Consider the following 21361-nt stretch of genomic DNA (forward strand, 5'->3'; position numbering starts at 1 on the left):
AATAAGACTAAGTATAAGTGATGCATAGACCTTTATGTAAAAAATCATAAACTTCACGGAGGTATGTTTTAAAAAAGCAAGCGATATAATACGTTCATAGTTAGGAAGACCCAATGCCATAAAGCTGTGACATCACTCAAAGACTCACAAGTCAAGAAAAGCCAAGAGTTTTGAAGAGCAACCTTACACAGGATTTTCTCTACCAGATTTTCAAGAAAGTTGGAGGTATTTTCCTTTTCCCTTCCTATGAAGGAACATGGCTTAGGAGTTAACATCCTTGGCTCTTTCTATCCTCTCACTCTCTCAGAGGAGGATAAACCTTTCTGATTGGTGAATTTAGAGGGCAAAATAGCATCTGGGTATTCTTGGCTCAGCCCTATCTGGGCTCCTGCAGAAAAGTCTCAGGTCAGTCTCTGACAATGTAGTATAAAGGGCCTGCCTTTGTGGGGAAAACCCATGGCTCTCTAGTCACATTGTGATTATGAGGATAAGTTTAATTTTGAGTGACACTTTGCAAGCCCGTTTTATTACAGATCTAAAGCCCCATTTTCTGAGCTGCGTTATCAGTAGTAAAATGAACATTTTGATTTTCAGTTCATCCTCAAATCTCAACAAGACTTTTAGAAATTACATCTTACAATAATTAAAAATGATACTAAGTGATGAATAGTCAAATAAAGCAACAGAACAGAATAGGGAGTCTGGAAATGGATCTATGTGGATAAGCAAACTTGGTTTACAAAAGAGACGCCATTATCATCAGTGGAGAAAAGACAGACACTTCAATAAATGGTACAGCGACAGTCTGCTATCTGTACTGAGCAAGATTCATTCAGGGTGATTAATTAGTGTTGTAGGTTGCCACTTTTCTCATCATTTTAGGTTATTTGCCATTGTATTAGAAAACCTCTCCATGAATTCTACGCCTTGTTTCCAACTGGATCACAGTCTCTTGGGGACAGAGCTTGAACCTTCTTATTTCTCTCCAGAGAGCCTATCACAGAGCTTTACAGAGAGACAACACTAAATAGATGCCTGCTAGCTCACTTTTATTATTCTTATGACTTTACATTAAAACTTAATTCCTCTCTCATATTCCTGAAGGCAGCCAGGTGCATATCCACACCAAGCTTTAAAAATTATTTTGATGCTTTGAATGGAATTCTTTAAACAGTTGTGTATCTGCTTAACAGGAGTGCTATCTAAGACCAGACATCTGGAGCTTGCCATTTTGAAAAGCATATGGGACAAAAATACAAAACATCAAAGTGAAGACCAACCACAGATTTTTTACTTTTCTGAAGCCACAGCAGAGTAAATCAAATTTCAGAGAGGCAGAATTTCAGATCCACACAGCAGATGATGATAAAAATACCTGGAATCAGAAGCCAGTGCTGCCCCAGCTGTCTAATGTCTAACTCTACAGGCATGATTTTGTAAGTTACAGCCCACTACCCAAGGACTCAAACTTCAATAATTACTAAATGGATACAGCCAACAGCTTTTCATTTAAGTCAAGTGAATGAATCTAATGTCTTCTTTGTATCAGACTTCCCTTCTCCCCTTCTCTTTTTAAAAGGCCCACGTCTATCCTGATGGAGCACTCTCAGCAGCAGCTTGCCCTCACGGTTAAACAGGTACTGACACCAAATACAAGGAACATTTCAGAATGTACCTCCTGGTCTCAAACTAAGTCCTGACTCCCCAATCTATTCCTTATTTGCTTTCTTCCCTTCATGCTCACAGCCATGGATCCTGATGCTCATTCTATCAACAGGCCCTTCGCTTGTTCTCTGGAAAGCTCTGAGGGGCTCTGGGTCTCCCTTATCATGAATCATATAGGCCGTCTTCAGTTTCTCTCTCCAGCAATGCCCTCAAGGGCTCCTTGCTCAGCCAACTTCCCAAAATTCAAGCAACACCCCCTCGACCCCTCCTCCTGCCAAGGGGGCTTCATCCTCCTTAGCCAGACAGGAGCTTAGATCTACCCAAGTGTGACGGCGCCTTTCGTTTTCCTCAGATATCTCATTCCAGAAGAAAACTCCGAGGCAGGTGTGGAGCAATGTGGAAGTCAGAAGAGATTTTCAGCATCATTATCCACATGACAGTTCCTGGTTATCAGAGAGAGAGGTACTTACCACCTGACCATGAGTCCATGTTCCATGAAGTTTTTCAGGTTGGGAAGGGTTTGCCGCAAGTCTGGAGTCCCTAGTCCGTGCTGATATCTTAGCTGTGAAGGTGAAAAAACAGAATTAAAGATCTTTTGCAGATTGTAAGCTTCGGAAAAATGAACCACTAAACGAGAGGAAACGTAAATGTATGATACTATTATCAGCCTCACAGTATCCACTTACTGGTGTTTGGCGTATGGCCTGTGTATGAATATGCACACTCACTTAAATTACGATGGCATTTATTGCAGCCTCGTCATCACTGTTCTCTTGCCCCCTAAACTTAGAGAAGACTAACAGTGACCAACTGTGGAGTTAGGATATTTCAAAGACCCCTGTATCCAGGCTTCTTTCCTACTCTCAGACCCCTGCTAGGGTTTGCTAACTAACACCAACTCCAAGGACATATAACAGAAAACCAGTGTTTCTTTTTAGATACTGCCAGCCTCCCTTTTTTCACCAGCCCTTTCCTTTGTATAAACAAGGGTAAGGACCATCCCGTATTCATCTCTGATTCCAACAGTGTCTGGCATAGTGCTAGTACTTAGTCAACGCTCATTAAACAAATAAACTGCAAGTCACTTTTGACAGAGGCTGTGTTCTGCATCTCTCTTGAGTCTCTAATGTTCCTCTCTGTCCAGACCACAGCACATAGCTTCAGAGGTGGTACAGAGAAACTTCTGGCTTGTGGGCTAGAACTGTCCTTTGTTTGACATATTTCTGCTAGAGGTCAATTTTCTAAAATTAAGTATCTTTCTTCGTACTGGATAACTTGCTAATGGTTTTTATCTGTCTGCCCTTCACTTCCTTTCACTGTGTTTCTGAGTATCTCCATTTGCTTCCCTAACTGACCATAACGGAGATTGTGGATGTGCATATTCACACACATGCTCATCCATACATCAAACACACAGTAAGTACACAACACAGCTCTGCAAAAATGTGTTTTTCAAATGACATATTACACATCAGGAGAGTTTACAGACTTTATAAAATGTATGCTGGTGTACAAATGTGAAGGGATGTCAGTCTTAAGGTTTAACCCTTTCAGCACTTACATTTAAGAGTGGATAAGTCAAATTTAAAAATATACCTCTCTTAAAAAATAAAACCACAAATCTTGTGAATGGAAAGCAGGCCTTCAGAGTTAGACAACAGTGGGCATAAACAAAGACCTACTAAAAACAATTTTCTTTTGTTTGACTCTAGTATTCCACTGATTTTTCTCTGTTTGAGTGACACTGAGAGAAAGAGTTCACTCTCACTGATTCTGGGCTTTTTAAGAGAAACCTCCAAACCTAACGGGGTCTCCTGAATGGTTTTGATGGATATACACATAAAGTAAGGAGGTAGAAACATACAATGTTAAAACTAAAAGGTATCTTGAATATTATTTCAGACAATCCTTTTCTTTTACAGATGAGAAAACTGAAGCCCAGAAAGGGGAAGTAAATGATCCGGAGCCACATGGTTCAATGGCAAAGATCTGATCAGCCAGGGCCTCCTTTTCACAAACCATGCTACTCTACCATCTACTCCAAGGTCTGAGAAGAAAATTGGTAACAATACTTGAGAAAGCAGAAGGAAAATATTCATTTCCTTTTTCGAACTTAGCTTGGTGACTTAAATCACCTCCTGAGATTTGCTGACCTTGAATTATAAGATCTACCCCCATATTAAATGACATCATTTCTTATATTAATATAATGCATTTTCCCAAACATTGATAAAAGCAAAATGGCTGATATCCCAACATGACATTCCTGAATTCATTGTTTCAATAAGAAGTGAAATTGTTTACACATGGCATGGAAATTTTACCTGTGATTCATACTGAAAAATATTAAACATCAAGAAAAAAAAACATACTGAAATAACACTAAGATATGCGTCTCTGACTGCATACACAGACAGCTGTCTGCCCCAGGCTCCACAATGGAAGATGGGTGTTGAACTCAGAGACCACAGTGAAAATTTCTCTCCAAGTTCGGATTTTAACCAAAGAAAGAAAAATATGGGAATTAAGCCTCCACCTGGGTCTTAACTCTCCATTTGCTGCATAGCACTATTATTTTTTAAATTACAGAATCTTTGGATTTTACAGCTTAAAGAGACCCTGGAGATCATCTTTCCAACCTTCCTCTTCTTATAAATGAAGAAACTAAGGCTCGGGAAGACAAAAGTGTCTTGTCCAAAGTCACAGGGACAATAAGTGACAGAGCCAAGGCTAGAACCTCTTAACAGTTCCAAATTCCACCATATCACCCTTTTAAATTTCCACATAGATAACTCAAAAATAAATGGATACATAACATATATATTATTATTAATAAAGTATAAGTACTGTTTAACAAGTCTAAACCACTACAAAGGATTTATAATGAAAGGAAAAAAAAAAATCAGCAGCTCTCTGCTCTACTATCTACTCCAAAGTCTGAGAATACCTTTGAGCTGTTTCTTCTTGACCTTCAATGTTTCTAAATACTATGCTTGTATTAAGATTTCTTATTCTCCCTTCCCCTCCAGTTACAGACATCATCTACTATACTCCCACCATGAAGGATGGGAATTTAGCCCTCTTACACCACTTTGCTCTCACACGCACATTTTATTCCCTTTTCCATACATTTTCTACTGGCCTTTCATTAAAGAATAGGAAAACCTGGCCGGGCACAGTGGCTCTTGACTCTACCCTCCCACCCGTAGTTCCCTCCCTCATCTTCTCAATACAGTCAATGTCACATTTTAAATCACATTAATATTTAGTGTTTACCTCATTCTATCTACAAAAATACTGTTCTCTGCTGAGCCATATGATGTACTGTTCCTTTATTTGACTTTTTTGTCTGTTTGACTGGAAGTGATAACTGCCATTTTTTCCACCAGTGGAGCTTTTTTATATATATGTCACTACATACTCCCCAAACTCTGACAAAAACCTTAAAACTTGCTGGGCACAGTGGCTCATGCCTGTAATCCCAGAGCTTTGGGAAGTCAAGGCAGGTGGAGTTTGAGACCAGTCTGGGCAACATGATGAAACACTATCTCTACCAAAAATACAAAAAATTAGCTGAGCATGGTGGTACATGCCTGTGGTCACAGCTACTCATGAGGCTGGGGTGGGAGGATCGCTTGAGCCTGGGAGGTTGAAGCCGCAGTGAGCTGAGATTGTGCCACTGCACTCCAGCCTGGGTAGTAAGAGTGAGACCCTGTCTTAAAATAAAATAAAATAAAAAACTTTAAAACTCTTCTCAATCTAACTAAACACATCATGTAATTGATCAAGTCCATTTTGGTCTTAGAAATATATTTCCTGAAGCTTCATCTCTCTGCTTCAACCTGAACTGGCTGCTAGCTAGGCCTGCTGCATTATCTTCTTACAAGTTTCTTTCTCCATCATGCTGGAAATTTTATTTACTTTTCTCCTGTGCTGAAGCTGTTGGTTCCCAAATTGTCTTCTTTCTTGATCTACTGCCTCATCTTGGTGGAGTATATCCTATAATATCTTTCTGGGAAAGGATAGCATGGAAGGTAACTTTATGACACCTTGAATATTTGAAAATATAATTATTCCACTCTTACACTTGAGTGATAGTTTGCCTAGGTATAGAATTCAAGGCTGGAAATAATTTTTCTTAGGTATTTCCAAAGTATTTCTTTACTGTCATTTAGCTTTGCATGTGGCAACTGAGAAACTTGATAACATTCTGGTTCCTGATCCTTTGAATGTAAGCTGATTCTTCTCTCTGGAAGCTTTCAGGATTTTCTTCTTTAACCTTAGTATTCTGAAATTGGATAGTGATAAGCCTTCATTTGGTCTTTCATTCATCATTTTCAGTCTGTTTTCATTCCCTGGGCTGGGCACTTAGTATGTCCTTTCAATATGAATACTCTTATTGCCTAATCCTGATCATTTTCTTCTATTATTATTATTTGTCTCCTCCTCCTTCTTCATTTTACCATTTTGCTCTCTGGATTTTTTTTTTCCATTTTATTTTAGACTTTTTTTTTTTTTTTTTTTTTAATATTAGAGGCTTTCCTTTAATCTCTAGTAATCTTTGGCTGCTAGGTTTCTTTACAAGTGAGACTGTGAGACTCTAAAAAGCTGTGAAGGAAGTCTGTGCATTGGCAGTGCTTGATGACTGGCTGTGGGGGAAGGGTTCACTGTAGAACGAGTGGATGGAAATCCAGCCTTTCCACGGGGAACATGTCAGCCCCAGTATCTCTCATTGCTGCCTCTGTTTTTTTTTTCCAGAAAGAATCCTCCAATCTTCTGTCTTGAGGCATAATCTGGATCTAATTTGGGAAGTAAAGTTGGAAAAGGCAGTTGGGGAACTCTGTGTTAGGATGTCATACTTACACTTCATTGCCTTTTGGTAAGGCACCTTCCTTCTTGTTCCCAGTGTATCAAGCAATTTAGGTTCAGAGCTTTTTGGGTTCAATCTTTTTCAGCAAGTAAACCTTCGTTTTCCCCCTAGGGCATGTGGGAATGCAGTTATTGGCTACAGAGTGGGAAAAGTGAATTGGGAGTGTTACTTCTCTTTCTTTCTACAGACTGTCAACCTACCCTCCTATGTTTAGCTCTATATATTGCCCCTGAACTTCATGAGGTACTTGGTACCACTATGGTCTTTTGGAGTCTGTGGTTTGGATTACATGGCTTCTTAAAAGCTTCTGCCAAATAAGTTTATCATTCATTCATTTACCTGCAATTTTTAAAATTTTCTGGTCTTGTCTGTTCTTTTCATCCATGTGAATTTATAATTTTAAAATTATTTAACCTTATTAGTAGCATTTCAGAAGAGAAGTGACTTAAACACACATATTCAGGCAGGCGGATTGCTTGAGGCCAGGAGTTCAAGACCAGCCTGGCCAACATGGCAAAACCCCGTCTCTACTACAAATACAAAAATTGGCCAGGCATTGTGGCATGTGCCTGTAATCCCAGCAACTCGGGAGGCTGAGGCATGAGAATCACTTGAACCTGGGAGGTGGGGATTGCAGTGAGCCAAGATTGTGCCACTGCATTCCAGCCTGAGCAACAGAGACTCTGTCTCTAAATAAATAGATAAATAAATAACACACACACGTACATATATATATGGGATTTTATATATAAAAAACCAGCTTTTCAATATTGGCTAACAACTCTCCTGATAGCTTTTTACACAGTACTCACTACTCTGGCAGAAAGCTCTCTTTCCTGCCTCTGTCTCTCTCTCTAGGCATCCTGTACCTCATGTTTTATCTATTTTCAAAGAACCAACCGAAGTTCCATTTTCCATTGGAAGCTCTCTGGTTACTCTAGATCTGGGGGCATTTTACCCTTTGCCCTAAACTCCTCCCTATACCACTTTTCCATGTGTTCTTTTTGGAAAGCTTTAACAGGATAGGTACTTGATATTTGTTAATTAACAAATTAAGTTAATATGGTATAGGAAGAAATGAGAGGCATCATGACACAGTAGAATAAGCTTAAATGCAGAAGAGCTGGGTTTGAATACCAGTACTGTCACTTACTAGTTGTTCAACTTTGAATAAGTCACTTCTGTGACACTGCATTTCCTTACTTGTAAAATGGGAATGTTGCCTGTCTTGCAGAGCCATTGTAAAGTTTAAATAAGATAAAGTATATAGAGCATCCAAAATAATATCTGGTACGTCATAAGTGCTCAACATAAAATACCTGTTATCATTATTAATACATACATATACTCTCCATATTATCATCATCAGAGCATCTACCACTAGGCTAGGCATAAAGGCGGTGCTCAATAATGGCTTACCACTTAACTACTAATGGGAGGCAGAAAAGGAAGAAGGAAAGAGTTAATTAGAATCAAAGGGAAAATCTTCAGTATACTGTTCACTTTTTTAAATGCTAATTTTTATTAAACTTCTGACTGCATGTACTCCAGAGAAGCAGCAATAAACACACACATGTCAGTATCTTTACAATAATTATATAGTAAAATGGAAAGAATGATACATGATGTGAGCGGTCAGGAGATCTGGTGAAAGACACAGCTCTGCTGTATGATCACGTATGCTCTCCTTCCTTGCTTGGGGTAGTCAAATGATTTTCAAACTTTAAAAAATTCAATAATCTACAACAAGTTAACTCCCTGGTAAAGGTATTAGTAAAACTAGAAAGGAAAAGAAGAAACCACGTCAAGGAGGAAAGGACAAGGTAAGGACAAGGATAGGGAAAAGGGAGAAAGACTACATTTACTAAGTCCCTATACGTCCTATTCATTCATTCAACAAATATTTACTGAGTGTCCACTAGACGAGGCAATGTGAATCACTTCTCTGTCTTTGTAATGAGAAGCCTGGACTCCTAGCCTATTTTCACCATATAATGTGTATAACCTTGAGCAAGTTACATAACCAATCTGTGCCTTGTCTATAAAACAGAACCAACAATGTTTATCTCATAAGATAGTTGCAAGAGTTCAATTAGGATTTTTATAGAGAATAGATGTTCCTGAAGTTCCTGAGTCCTGACTTTTAGTGGGTAGTCATTAAAACTGCTGACGGCTAAGAGTGCTAAGCTGAAGAGTTCAACTTTATCTTGCTGGTTAGCAGTAAGAACCTGCTCCAGGGTTTTAAGCAAGAGAATGAATGAAGAAAACAACTGGAGAGGCAGCTATGGACAGGCTAAAAGACTGACGTAGTCTTGCTTCTAAGAAGTCTTACTTCAGGTTCCATCAACAACTGCCCTCACCAACTATTATCAATACCACACTTCCCTAAACGTTACGGTTTCTTCTGCTCTCATTTTTGATTGGGGAAGGCAGATGCCAAGAAAACCAGGCAAATAAAATATTGCTTTGGGTCTGTCTAACCGCTTCAAATTAGCCTCTGAAATAAACACCTTTTGTAACAACTTCCTACTGCACCACCCCCCCTCCAAAGAGTCTAAGCAGTCTTAAGTGGAATTTTGGTTTCAATTAGTTTGAATTTCAGCTCTACTTTGATTTAGGACTTCATGGGGCAATTAAGATTTCATTCAACTCTATGGCTAGTAGGCAACCAAGGTGAAAATTACAGTTATTAATAAGTTAGACGGGAAGTGGGGAGAAACAATGTTCAGTGGTTTCCCCGGAAAAATGAACAAACTTTACTGTCCGGTAGCAAAAGATAATCCTTATACTAGAAAAACCCAGGAAGATCTGGCTTTATAGTTACTGGAACAAGCAAAAAGAAAGAAAACCCAAGCAGCAAGTATGTTCAGACCACAACAGACAACTACAGTCATGTCAATTCCATTAACTACGTTCTCTCTGTTTTCCTCTCCTATACCCCCTTTTTGTATAAAAATAGAGCATTTTTCCAAAGCCACATGCTGGTTTCTTCTCAAATCACTAGACATCCACTTTGCATTTCATCAAATAAGACAGTTAAACTATGACGTTAGAGCTCTTGCAGTTGGAATTAGCTAGTTCATGCAGCTTGATAATTGTTGCTCCATTGACAAGGGAAGACCATTTGCCACTCTGGAGATCATATTTAAAATGCAGTATGACTGTACTGCTGAGAAATAAATGCTGAGTTCTGGCATCCAGTAAGCATCCTCCTATTGAGCTGAGAGGTTTAATACCAAAGTGCTCAATTTTGTTTTTATTTTTTAAACACAATTTTTTTCCAGGCCAGGAAAGCCTCTGGGGATTCAGGAACCATTGTGTCATTTGGGTTTTGGCAGAGGAGAAATGCAGTTTAGAAAACACACATACATGTCCCCACCCTTCCAAACTACATTCATCCACACAAAGCCACTTATTGCCTGGCTTATGAGTTCCATATGTGGCTTGAGCTAAGATGCATGATACGTTTGATACAAACCGTCTGTTATCGTGAGAGAATGTGGATTAATACAATGCTTCAAAAAAGGTTACTAAAAGATCAACACTTTCGTGATGGGATTACAATGAATTTGACTACAAAGAGAAATTGTCTGAAAGAACTGAAAATATGAAATGAAAAACGCACATATGCATCAAAGATTTAACTTTAGAGATTTGCCTCATGTAGGCAAACATCTCTGTGGAACTAATTACCAATATTTCAATCCAGTTTTAAATACTACTAAGGTTTCACTGACATGGCAAGAACTAGATTGAGCTTGAAAAAAAGAGTACCACCATGTCAAAAATACAATTTGCCTTCCTAGAAGAAAATGCAACTCTTTTAAAGATGTGGAAAAGCTAATTATAGAATATTTAATATGAGCAACAATTTTGTTTCTTACAGTGAGTCACTGCAATATATACCTCTAAGGAAAAGTATAAAAACTCGATTATGGGCCTCTGGTTGCAAGAACAACCTAAGTACGTTTCCAATCTCATCTATAAACACATGCCAGTCTTTTCCAAAATAGACATGCTATCAGGTAAACACTGGACATCACTCAGGTCTACCATTCTGAGGTCTGAAGCCTAGAAGTCAAAACTAAAAGCTTTAAAGTCTAGTAATTGAAAAAGCTTCTTTCATTCCTCCTTCCAGTCACACTATCACCTGCTTTCAGAATCGTGGAATTAATACTAGAGCTGAATGGCACCTCTAAGGAAAGTGAGAGGTTAAAGGGCCTAAGGTTGAACAGGTGGAGTCCACGGATAAGAATCTAAGTCTGCCAAGTTCTACCGTTACAGGCTCTTTTTTTAATATCATATGTTGCTTTGTTGTATTCACAAGGCACAGATTACATTTGAGTTAAATTTACCATTATAAAATCTGCCACATTAAAAATACTTCAATTAAGGTGGTCCTTTGCTTCGGAATCTCACATTGGCCAGGAAACAACTAGAAGCACGATTAAACTCACACAGCTCTGGAGTTAACCTGTTAGTGTAGTTTCGATCACTTCTAATCCTTGTGAGTTGTTAAGGAGGATTAGTAATGCATATTGCAAATAGGCAAGCAAAGCAAAACTGCAAATTTGTCAAAAGCAGGTAAATTACGATGCTGGATGCAACTGCAATCAGTTTTCATCAGTGATCATCAAAGAAGTGCTATGTTCTCTGGAGGCTGAAGGATATATGAGTCAGCAGACTTGACTAGGATCCATCAATGTAGACATTCACGCTGTTCAGCAGATCCAGCAGGCCCAAATTCCGCTCCCTGCCCTCATGTTGATAGTCCTGTGTACCCCGATTTACCCCAAAATGTCCTGTATTGACCTTTGGCCCAATCTGGATCTCTAATTCCCTTCAGAGCTAAACCTTACTCTCTAAACTGATCAAATTTGGCATTGCTGAGGCTGGGCACAGTGGCTCACACGTGTAACCCCAGCACTTTGGGAGGCCAAGGTGGGTGGATCACCTGAGGTCAGGAATTCGAGACCAGTCTGGGCAACATGGTAAAACCCCGTCTCTACCAAATTTACAAAAAAATTAGCTGGACATGGTAGTGTGTTCCTATAATCCCAGCTACTTGGGAGGTTAAGGCAAGAGAATTGCTTGAACCTGGGAGGCAGAGGTTGCAGTGAGCTGAGGTCATGCCACTGCACTCCAGCCTGGGCAACAGAGCAGGATTCCATCTCAAAAAAAAAATTGGCATTTCTGTTTCCAATTCATTGACTTTGATGTAATCTTGGTGCAAAGAACTACACACTCGGATCAAGATCACAGTCTAATAGAACAGACACAGTTGTACAAAACATTGAGGAAATGGAATTACAGAGTATATAAACCTGCTGTGTCTGCCTTCTTTCACATTTGAGACTCATCCAGGTTGCTATATATGTGAGTAGTCTGGTCTTTTTTACTGCTGAGTAGTATTCTATTGCATGGATGGATGTACCACAAATGATTTATCTATATGCCAGTTGAGGGACATCTGGGTTGTTTCTCATTTTTATCATTATGAATTAAGTTGCTATAAATATGTGGACATAGGTTTTTATTTCTTTCTCTTACACCAATACCCAGGAGTGGAATTGCTGGGCTGGATGGCAGATATGTTTAACTTTATTTTAAAAATGCGAACTACTTTCCAAAGTGACTATATAAGTTTTTCAGTCTCAGCAGCAATGTATGAATGTTTCAATTGCTGTGTACTGCCATCAGCACTTGATACTGCCAGTTTTAAAACTTTAGTCATTCTAGTGGTTGTATAGTAGTGCCTCAATTAAGTTTTATTTTAATTAATTAATTAATTTATTTATTGATCTTTTTTGAGACAGGGTCTCACTCTGTCACACAGGCTAGAGTGCAGTAGCATGATCACAGCTCATTGCAGCCTTGACCTTGGGCTTACATGATCCTCCTATCTCAGCCTCCTGAGCAGATGGGACTACAGGCATGTGCCACCATGCCCAACTAATTTTTTATATTTTTTTGTAGAGACACGGTTTTGCCACGTTGCCCAGGCTGGTCTCGAATTTCTGGACTCAAGCCATCCGCCTGTCATGGTCTTCCAAAGTGCTGGGATTACAGGTGTGAGCCATGGCACCTAGCCTCATTGTGGTTTTAATTTGCATGTCCCTAATGACTAATAATATTGAGCTCTTTATTTTTTTAAGACAAGATCTCACTTTGTCACCCAGGCTGGAGTGCAGTGGCAGAAACATAGCTCACTGCAGCCTTGACCTCCTAGGCTCAAGTTATCCTCCCACTTCAGCCTCCCAAGTAGCTGGGACTACAGGTGCACACCACCTCATCTGGCTAATTTTTGTATTTTTAGTAGAAATGGGTTTTGCAATGTTGCTCAAGCTGAGCATTTTTTTCATAGGTTTATTTGACATCCGTCTCTCTATGGCCCTCCCAGTTTCTGTGAGCTATCTAATGATAAATGGGAAATACCTCTGATGAATACTTAACACATCTGATTTATCCCCTCTGATTAATACCTTCTAATTAGTAACCCTCTAATTGATATCATTTCTGCCTAATCTAGCTAGAGTATATGCTGTTTACTGCAGTAATACACTCTTCTAAGCAATGGTAGCTATAGGGAGTGCCTATGTATGGAAAAGACAAATGAAAATGTTATTATAAGTGAAGGATTCTTTATAAAAATTTGGATAAATCTAAATATCAGTTTTATTGAAATGAAAAAATGCACTTAAATCTGTTGCTATAAATTTGATTATGTAAGAAACAAAGAGGCCCATTCTGGTACCTCCCTAGCCACATACAGCAACCACAAATACCTGACATGATCATTAGAAGAAATGACTTAGTTCGACAAGTAAGAAGTGATGACTGAATTGTGTGCATGTGCATGTGCACGTGCAGCGGTGGTGACAGCAGCAATGGAAGATGCATGCATGACACTGCTTATAACAGGGAAATTTGGAAAGAATCGGGAAATGTTAGGCTTTTGGCCAGGTTCTAAGGTGGAATAATGATAGTGCTAATGATAATGAAAATAGTGCTACAGCTGTTAATGTTTATTTAGTGATTAGTTATGTGCCAGGATTAATGCTAAGCATTTTACGTTATATGATTTTATTCAGTCCTCACTATAACACTGAAGAAACCATGACTTAGAGACAGAATTAAATGATAGAGTTTGAATTTGCCTGAATTCAAGCACTCTGGTTGAATTCTAGATTTGTCTGAGTCCTAGCACTTTGAACTCTTAGCCACTTAAGAATGATGATGACAATGGTGGTATCAATAGCAGCTATTCTTTTTCTCAACCTCCAATCTGTGTTAGGCATGGGGCTTGACTGTTTACTTACGTCATTTTATTTAATCTTATAATAACCCTATAAGGTAGGTGGTATAATTCCCACTCTACATATGACAAAGTTTAAAAGGTCAAAGGAGTTGCCTGAAATTCCCCAGGTGGCAAATAAAGAAGTTGGGATTTGAATTCAACTCTGATAGTTTACACTGCAGCAGCCTAAATACTGCATATAAGTTGGTTAGAAAAGATTTTGTTTCCTTTTACCTCATTTAATCCAATAATTAGAGACGAGACCCTCAAGTCTTTTTTAAAAAATCAGAGAAACACATTACTTCTCTTGATTTCAGAAATCTGACAATAGTTACATCTCTATTTAGTTACTATTCAGCTAAGCTATACATACTTAGCCTTTTAAAATCTTTGTTTGTAAGTAAATCCCTACAGCCTCTTAATCATTCTTTGTGTCTCAGAATGCCCTCGTTTTCCTTAAAGAATCTGGTAATGAGGTGACTTAAATGAAACAAAGTTTTCCACAATGCTCTTTTCTCTTATTAATGATTTTCCCCCTAAAATATTAATTTTACTATAATAGCTACTTCATGCCTTTTAAGTTTTTTCTTTGTGGAAATCTTCTGACCTCACTTGAATTGTAATAGAGTCCAAACCCATGAGTCCACTATTTAGTCTCTCTGGTTGATCATAAATAAATGTAGTTTCAAAAAAAAAATAATAACCAAAACAGCAATATCTTTTGAGTGCACACTGCTACACCGCTCCTCAAAATTTGTTTTAAAATACTTTAAAAAATGGTTTTATCTCACGATTCATTTAACAAAAAGTAATGAATTCATTTAATATGTAATGAATATTTACTATGTGGAAGGTGTGCCTGGGTATCACAAAATTACTCAGCCATGAATACTACCCTGAAGGAGGTTACCTCCTCATACAGTGATAACTAAGTGAACCTATAAGGAAAGCATAACCTTCTATGAGAGTCTGAAGAGTGGGAATAGTAGGCAGAATTTTAAGATGGCCCCCATGACCTTCGCCCCCTGGTGTTAACTCCCTGATAATTTTATGTTTACAGCAAAGGGCGATTATTTTGGTGGGACGGTCTAATCAAACAAACTTTACAAGCAGAGTTTTCTCTGGCTGGCAGCAGGAGAGAGAGAGTGAGATTCAAGCATGAGAAGGGCTTGATGGTGCATTATTGGTCTGAAGACAGAGGGTCATCTAAGAAGAAATGTGGACAGCTTCTAGGAGCAAAGAATGGCCCCTGGCTGAAGTCAGCAAGTAAATGGGAACTTCAGACCTACAGCTGCAAATAACTGAATTGTGCCAACAATTTAGATGAGTGTGGAAGTGGATTATTGCCAAGAAACTCCAGATAAGAGCTCAGCCCGGCCAACACGTTGATTTTGGCTTTGTGAGACCCTGAGCAGAGAAACCAGCTGAGCCCACCCAGACTTCTGACCTGAAGATCTGTGAGATAAAAATGGATGTTGCATAAAAGGTTTTTGATAAAATTCAACATCCCTTCGTGATAAAAACTCTCAACAAACTAGTTATTGAAGGAACATAGCTCAAAATAATAACAGCCATCTATGACAAGCCTACAGTCAACATCATACTGAATGGGCAAAAGGTAAAGGCATTTCCCATGAAAACCAGCAGGAGGCAAGGATACCCTCTCTCACCACTCCTATTCAACATAGTATTGGAAGTCCTGGCCAGAGCAATCAGGCAAGAGAAAGAAAATAAAGGGCATCCTAATAGGAAGAGAGGAAGTCAAACTATCCTTGTTTACAGACGACATTATTTTATATCTGCTAAACCCCACAGTCCTGACCCCAAACCTCCTTAAGCTGATACAAACTTCAGCAAAGTTTCAGGATACAAAATCAATGTACAAAAATCACTAGCATTCCCAACAACAGCCACGCCAAAAGCTAAATCAGGAATACAATCCCATTCACAACTGTCACAAAAAGAATAAAATACCTAGGGATACAGCTAACCAGGGAGGTAAAAGATCTCTACTAGGACAATTACAAAACTCTGCTCAAAGAAATAAAGATAGTGCAAATGGGGAAATATTTCATGCTCATGAACTGGAAGAATCAATATCATTAAAACAGCCACAATACCCAAAGCAATTTATACATTCAATGCTATTCCTATCAAACTACCAACGATATTCTTCACAGAACTAGAAAAAACTATTTAAAAATTCATATGGAACCAAAAAGAGCCTGAATAGCCAAGGCAATCCTAAGCAAAAAGAACAAAGCAGGATACACCACGCTGCCCAACTTCACAAGTATACTACAGGGCTACAATAACCCAAACATCATGGTACTGGTACAAAACAGATACATAGACTAACGGAATAGAATAGAGAGCCCATAAAAAAGGCTGTATACCTACAACCATCTGATCCTTGACAAAGCTGACAAAAACAAGCAATGGAGAAAGGATTCCCTATTCAATAAGTGGTGCTGGGATAACTGACTAGCTATATGCAGAAGATTGAAATTAAACCCCCTTCCTTATGCCATAAACAAAAATCAACTCAAGATGTATTAAAGACTTAAATGTAAAACCCAAAACTATAAAAATCCTGGAAGACAAACCCAAGCAATACCATTCAGGACACAGGAACTGGCCAAGATTTCATGACAAAGACACCAAAGACAACTGCAACAAAAGCAAAAATTGACAAATAGGATCAAATTACACTAAAGAGCTTTTGCACAGCAAAATAAACTATCAACAGAGTAAACAGACAATCTACAGAAAGGGAAAAAATATTTGTAAAGTATTCATCTGATGAAGGTCTAATATCCAACATCTATAAGGAACTTAAACAAATTTACAAGAGAAAAACAAACGACCCCATTAAAAGAGGGCAAAGGACATGAACAAACACTTTTCAAAAGGAGACATACATATGACCAACAAGTATATGAAAACAACTCAGTATCACTGACCATCAGAAAAATGCAAATCAAAACCACAGTGAGATACCATCTCATACCAGTCAGAATGGCTATTATTAAAAATAACAGACATTGGCAAGGTTGAGGAGAAAAGGAAAGCTTATATACTGTTGGCAGGAGTGTAAATTAGTTAATCACTGTGGTGATTTCTCAAAGAGCTAAAAACAAAAGTACCATTCAACCCAGAAATCCCATTACTGTGTATATATCCAAAGGAATATAAATTGTTTTATCATAAAGACACATGCACGTGTATGTTCATTGCAGCACTGTTCACAACTGCAATCACATGGAATCAATCTAAGTGCCCATCAGTAGAAGACTGCATAAAGAAAATGAGGCACATATACACCATGGAATACTATGCAGCCATAAAAAAGAATGAGATAATGTTCTTTACAAAAACATGAATGGAGCTGGAGGCCATTATCCTCAGCAAACTAATGCAGGTAGAGAAAACCTAATACCACATGTTCTTACTTATAAGTGGGACCTAAATGATGACAACACATGGACACAAAGATGGGAATAACAGCTAATGGGCACTGCTAGATGATGGAAGGTGGAAGGAGGGAGAGGAACAGAAAAAACAACTATTGGGTACTAGGCTTAGTATCTGGGTCATGAAATAATCTGTACATCAAACTCCTGAGACAATAATTTATAATGAACCTGCACATGTACCCCTGAAAGTTTTTTTTTTTTTAAAGGATGTTGTTTAAGCTGCTAAATTTGTGGTAATTTGTTTCAGGTGGAAAAGATTACATCTACCTTTTACCTGAAGATATTAGGGGAGAATTCATGGGGAGAACATGACCTAAGCAGTTCACTGAACAGGTAACATTTAGATGAGGGAAGCTGGTAGACAGAGTTTCTGGAATTTCATTCAGCACTTCCAATAAACATTTCTGTACATCTAATATGTGTCAGGCACAGTGGGGTTAGTCCTTAACAATAGTACAGAAGTTCTCAGGTGGCAGATAGTTTAGACATTAAACATATTAGGAGACACTCCCCAGTGGCTAATTTAAGTGTTCAGCAGAAAGGGTCAACAATATTGAAGAATCATCTCTGACTTTATCTCCTTTTGGAAGTATGTTTTTGTTCTCCATAGATTATAGTTCTCCAAAATATTCTGGAAGATTTTTGTTAGAATAAGAGCCAAATTTGGATGTTTAAGCTTATGGAAAGTAGACTGGACAACTAAAAAACACATTGTGATTTTGATTGTCACACTGGGAATGCATAACATATCCGTAATAATCCATTTCAAGTATAATAGTCACGAGTTAAAAATCACAGCATAAGACAGAGATGTTCACTACTACCATAATCAGTTTATAGTAATTAGGTAAGAGAAAAAGTCCAGCTACAAAAATTGGAAAATAATAGGCAAATGATCATTTTTAACAGATATGATCATACATTCAGAAAATTCAAGCAAACCAAGTGAAAACTCATCACAAATAAGATACTTCAATACAAAATTTAAAAACAAAAATCATTGATCTCCCTTTATATAAATAACAATGAATTAGAATATTATGTGGTGCTACTTTAAACAGAAACAAAGATAAAATACCTGGAAATAAACATAACAAAAATAGCAAGATCTATATGAAGAAAAATTTAATATTCTATTGAGGGATGTAAAAGAAGATATTAGTAAGTGGAAACTCATACTCTTGTTCTTGAATAGGAAGACCTGTTATTATAAAAAGATGACATTTCTCTACAAACTAACCTATACATTCACTATAATCCTAGTAAACATACTAATAGGATCTTTTTAGAACTAGAAAATTATTCCAAAGTTTAGTCTTGTTTTCGTAACTAAAGCACTTCTGTGGCATTTTCTATTGATTAGGCCCTGTTTTAAGTACTTTACAAATATTAACTCATTCAACTGCCATAAGAACCCTAACAAAGCAGGCACTATTATTTTCCTCATACTACAGATGAAAAAACAGAGGCACAGAACAAGAAAATAATTTGCTCCTATGATCCCTACACAAGACCTACAAGATGACTGTAAATGCTTTAATGAGAGAGAATTTATTTTACTTACTGTTAAATGCCCAGCACCTACTATCATGCCAGGTGGGTGGTAGTTAATATACTTTTTTGGGGGAATTGCACTGCAAATTGCAGGGGTGAAATCTACATTTCCTTATTTGATTGACGGATACATCCATGTTGGAAAAGCTTTCTTGAGGTATTGGGATCTAAACCATTATCTGAAAGAAGATGAGCTGAAAGCAGGGACACCTGGGAAAGGAGGCCAGCGAGTGGAGACTTGGAAAGACTCTAAGCAAAGCTCAGAGGCAGGTAAGCATGTGTGATGAATGTGTGTGGATGCGTGTCTCGGGGTAGTGGACTGGCAGAGGAACCATTTTATTTCATTTTAAACAACAGAACAGGAATACAATTTTTTTTTTTGCATTAGGTGCTATGAAAATGAATTTTATACAATGTATGAATCAGCTCTGCAGGCGTGAACAATTTTGGACAACTGTACTGGGGGTACAAAAAAATCAGCACAGATTTGTTTTAGATACATTAAAATTTCCATCAAGAGATCTGGTAAATAAGGGCTCCATTTGGTATTTAAATATTACTTTTTTGTGCTATTCATCTTTGAGCAGATTATGATACAAAAAACTACTCCCATCAAATCAATTAGCTTTTCCAAGGACTGTGACATGCTTATTAAACCATGACGTGGTCTTCTATCTTCAAACTGCCACTTACACATTAACTTCCTAGCTAACTCCAAAAATTCTTCCCTGAAAAACAATCTAATAAAAAGCCTATTTAAAATATGCAAAATGGTATAGGAGAAGGAACAACAAAACCAAAGGATCTTTGGTTAGCATCTCGCTTTGCCAGTTACTCTCTGTACGAGCTTGGGCAAGTCTCATACCCCTTGGGCCTCTGGCTCCTTGTATACATCATACATATAACAATATGTGCTTTATAGAATTATTACTTGGATTAATTAAAGTAATTTATGGAAAACTCCCACCACAGTCTGTGAGTTCTAAGTGTCTTCCAAATGTTGTCTTCCTTTTCCCTCAACAGCTGTTCCTAAGGACACTGTTTCTTACACTAAATCATTAATGCTATACCTTATTTTTCTACTTAATTTATTATTCATTTCTCTTTCTAACTTCTTTCAGTTAAGACTATATGTTGCTATTTTGGATCTCAACTGATGCAGGCATGTCTAGAAGAGACAAGACTCACCAAAAAATAAAATAAAATAAAATAAATTCCCATCCAAGACAAACAATAAGATCCACAGCATTTTGAAGATAAGAAATGCTAAAATTCTGTGGATGAAAGTAGGTTAAAGTAATAGGGTTAGAAAATGGACAGAACAACAAAAATGGAATGATAGTGGCAGGGTTATCAGGTAGAGGACAGAAAACTACAGGCGGTAAGGGGCAGACCTACATTTTGAACCTAAGTCCATCCATATATACATGTTTAACAGAATGAATATACACATTTCAAGCAGAATTTCAACTAGCATATAAACTAGCTATGATAACAACATGATTTCTTTCTGTTCCACCTTCAGTCTTGTATAGGTGTGAAGAAGATAAACACCTAGAAGCAAATATTCATCACTCAACAGATACTGAACCCTTCTGTGTAGCAGGGCATGGGCTGAGGTTACAAAGATAAAGAAGAGGCAGTTCCATAATATAATAGAAAGACATTTAAAAATCAGAAACATGAGTACATTAAAAATGAGTAAGGATCACAATAGAGCGTTATATAGGAACGCAGAGAAGGAACACCTACGTGTGAGATGAGAAAGTTCAGAAAAGAAGTGCTAACCTGTCTGGACTGTACCATAAGAGTTGGATTTTAGGGGGTGAAAGGACAGCGAGGCACCGTATTCCAGAGCAAGGAAGCTGCACGTGCCAATGTCCAGAAGCACAAGAGAACAAGAGAAACAGCACGTAGTGTGGCATGGTGGAGACAGGGAGGAAACAGAGTAATGCAGGTTACTGGAGGGGCAGCAGCCTAGAGAGGAAAATTTTAAACAAGGTTCTGAATTCCGGGTGCCCAGAGAAGTAGTAAGTATGCCTGATGACAGTGACGAGGTGCGACTGAGGGTTGAGCAGTTAAACAGGCTCAACGGACGGTAGTTTTACACAAGGAAGGAAACGCGATGTTCTGGAGACATGGAGCAACTTCCTATTCCACTCTCCACCTCCATCACCTTCTTGCTCTTGGGGAGTGCCAGAAAACAAATCTCTAACAGAAGGGGTTGCTCGCTTCAGTTAAGGAAAGGAGAAGGAAAGAGTGTCATGGCTACCAGGAAGTTTGCACGGGGCTGACAAGCTCGGCCTCAACATGTCTGAAGGCCGCAGTTTGGGTGAGGATAACCTTGAGGTCCTCGGAGCAGCAGCAAAGGCTTCATTTGGATGACGCCTGTCTCACTGCATTCAACAGGACTTCAAAGTCCCGGGTTAAGGTCTCAGCTGAAACTGGTGACTCAAGGAAGGGATTGCCTCAGCATATTTGCTTGTGGAACAGGCTCCC

At 38.3% G+C, this 21361-nt stretch overlaps 1 protein-coding gene and 1 long non-coding RNA gene across 15 annotated transcripts in view; one reads left to right on the forward strand and one right to left on the reverse strand.

Annotated features, from left to right (window-relative positions):
* Window positions 1-21361, reverse strand: part of UVRAG (UV radiation resistance associated) — a 319164-nt gene that overhangs the window by 26218 nt on the left and 271585 nt on the right. For all 14 annotated transcript variants that reach the window (XM_078340195.1, XM_078340191.1, XM_035265389.3 and 11 more), the window contains one exon: window positions 2136-2227. In XM_078340195.1, the coding sequence (XP_078196321.1) occupies window positions 2136-2227 (92 nt within the window). The remainder of the gene's footprint in view (window positions 1-2135; window positions 2228-21361) is intronic.
* Window positions 1305-3717, forward strand: LOC144578110 (uncharacterized). Its single transcript, XR_013523242.1, has 4 exons — window positions 1305-1436; window positions 1580-1637; window positions 2018-2127; window positions 3588-3717. It is a non-coding gene; the product is annotated as an uncharacterized LOC144578110 (long non-coding RNA).

Source organism: Callithrix jacchus, chromosome 10 (assembly GCF_049354715.1).
Source record: "Callithrix jacchus isolate 240 chromosome 10, calJac240_pri, whole genome shotgun sequence".
Lineage (NCBI taxonomy): Eukaryota > Metazoa > Chordata > Mammalia > Primates > Cebidae > Callithrix > Callithrix jacchus.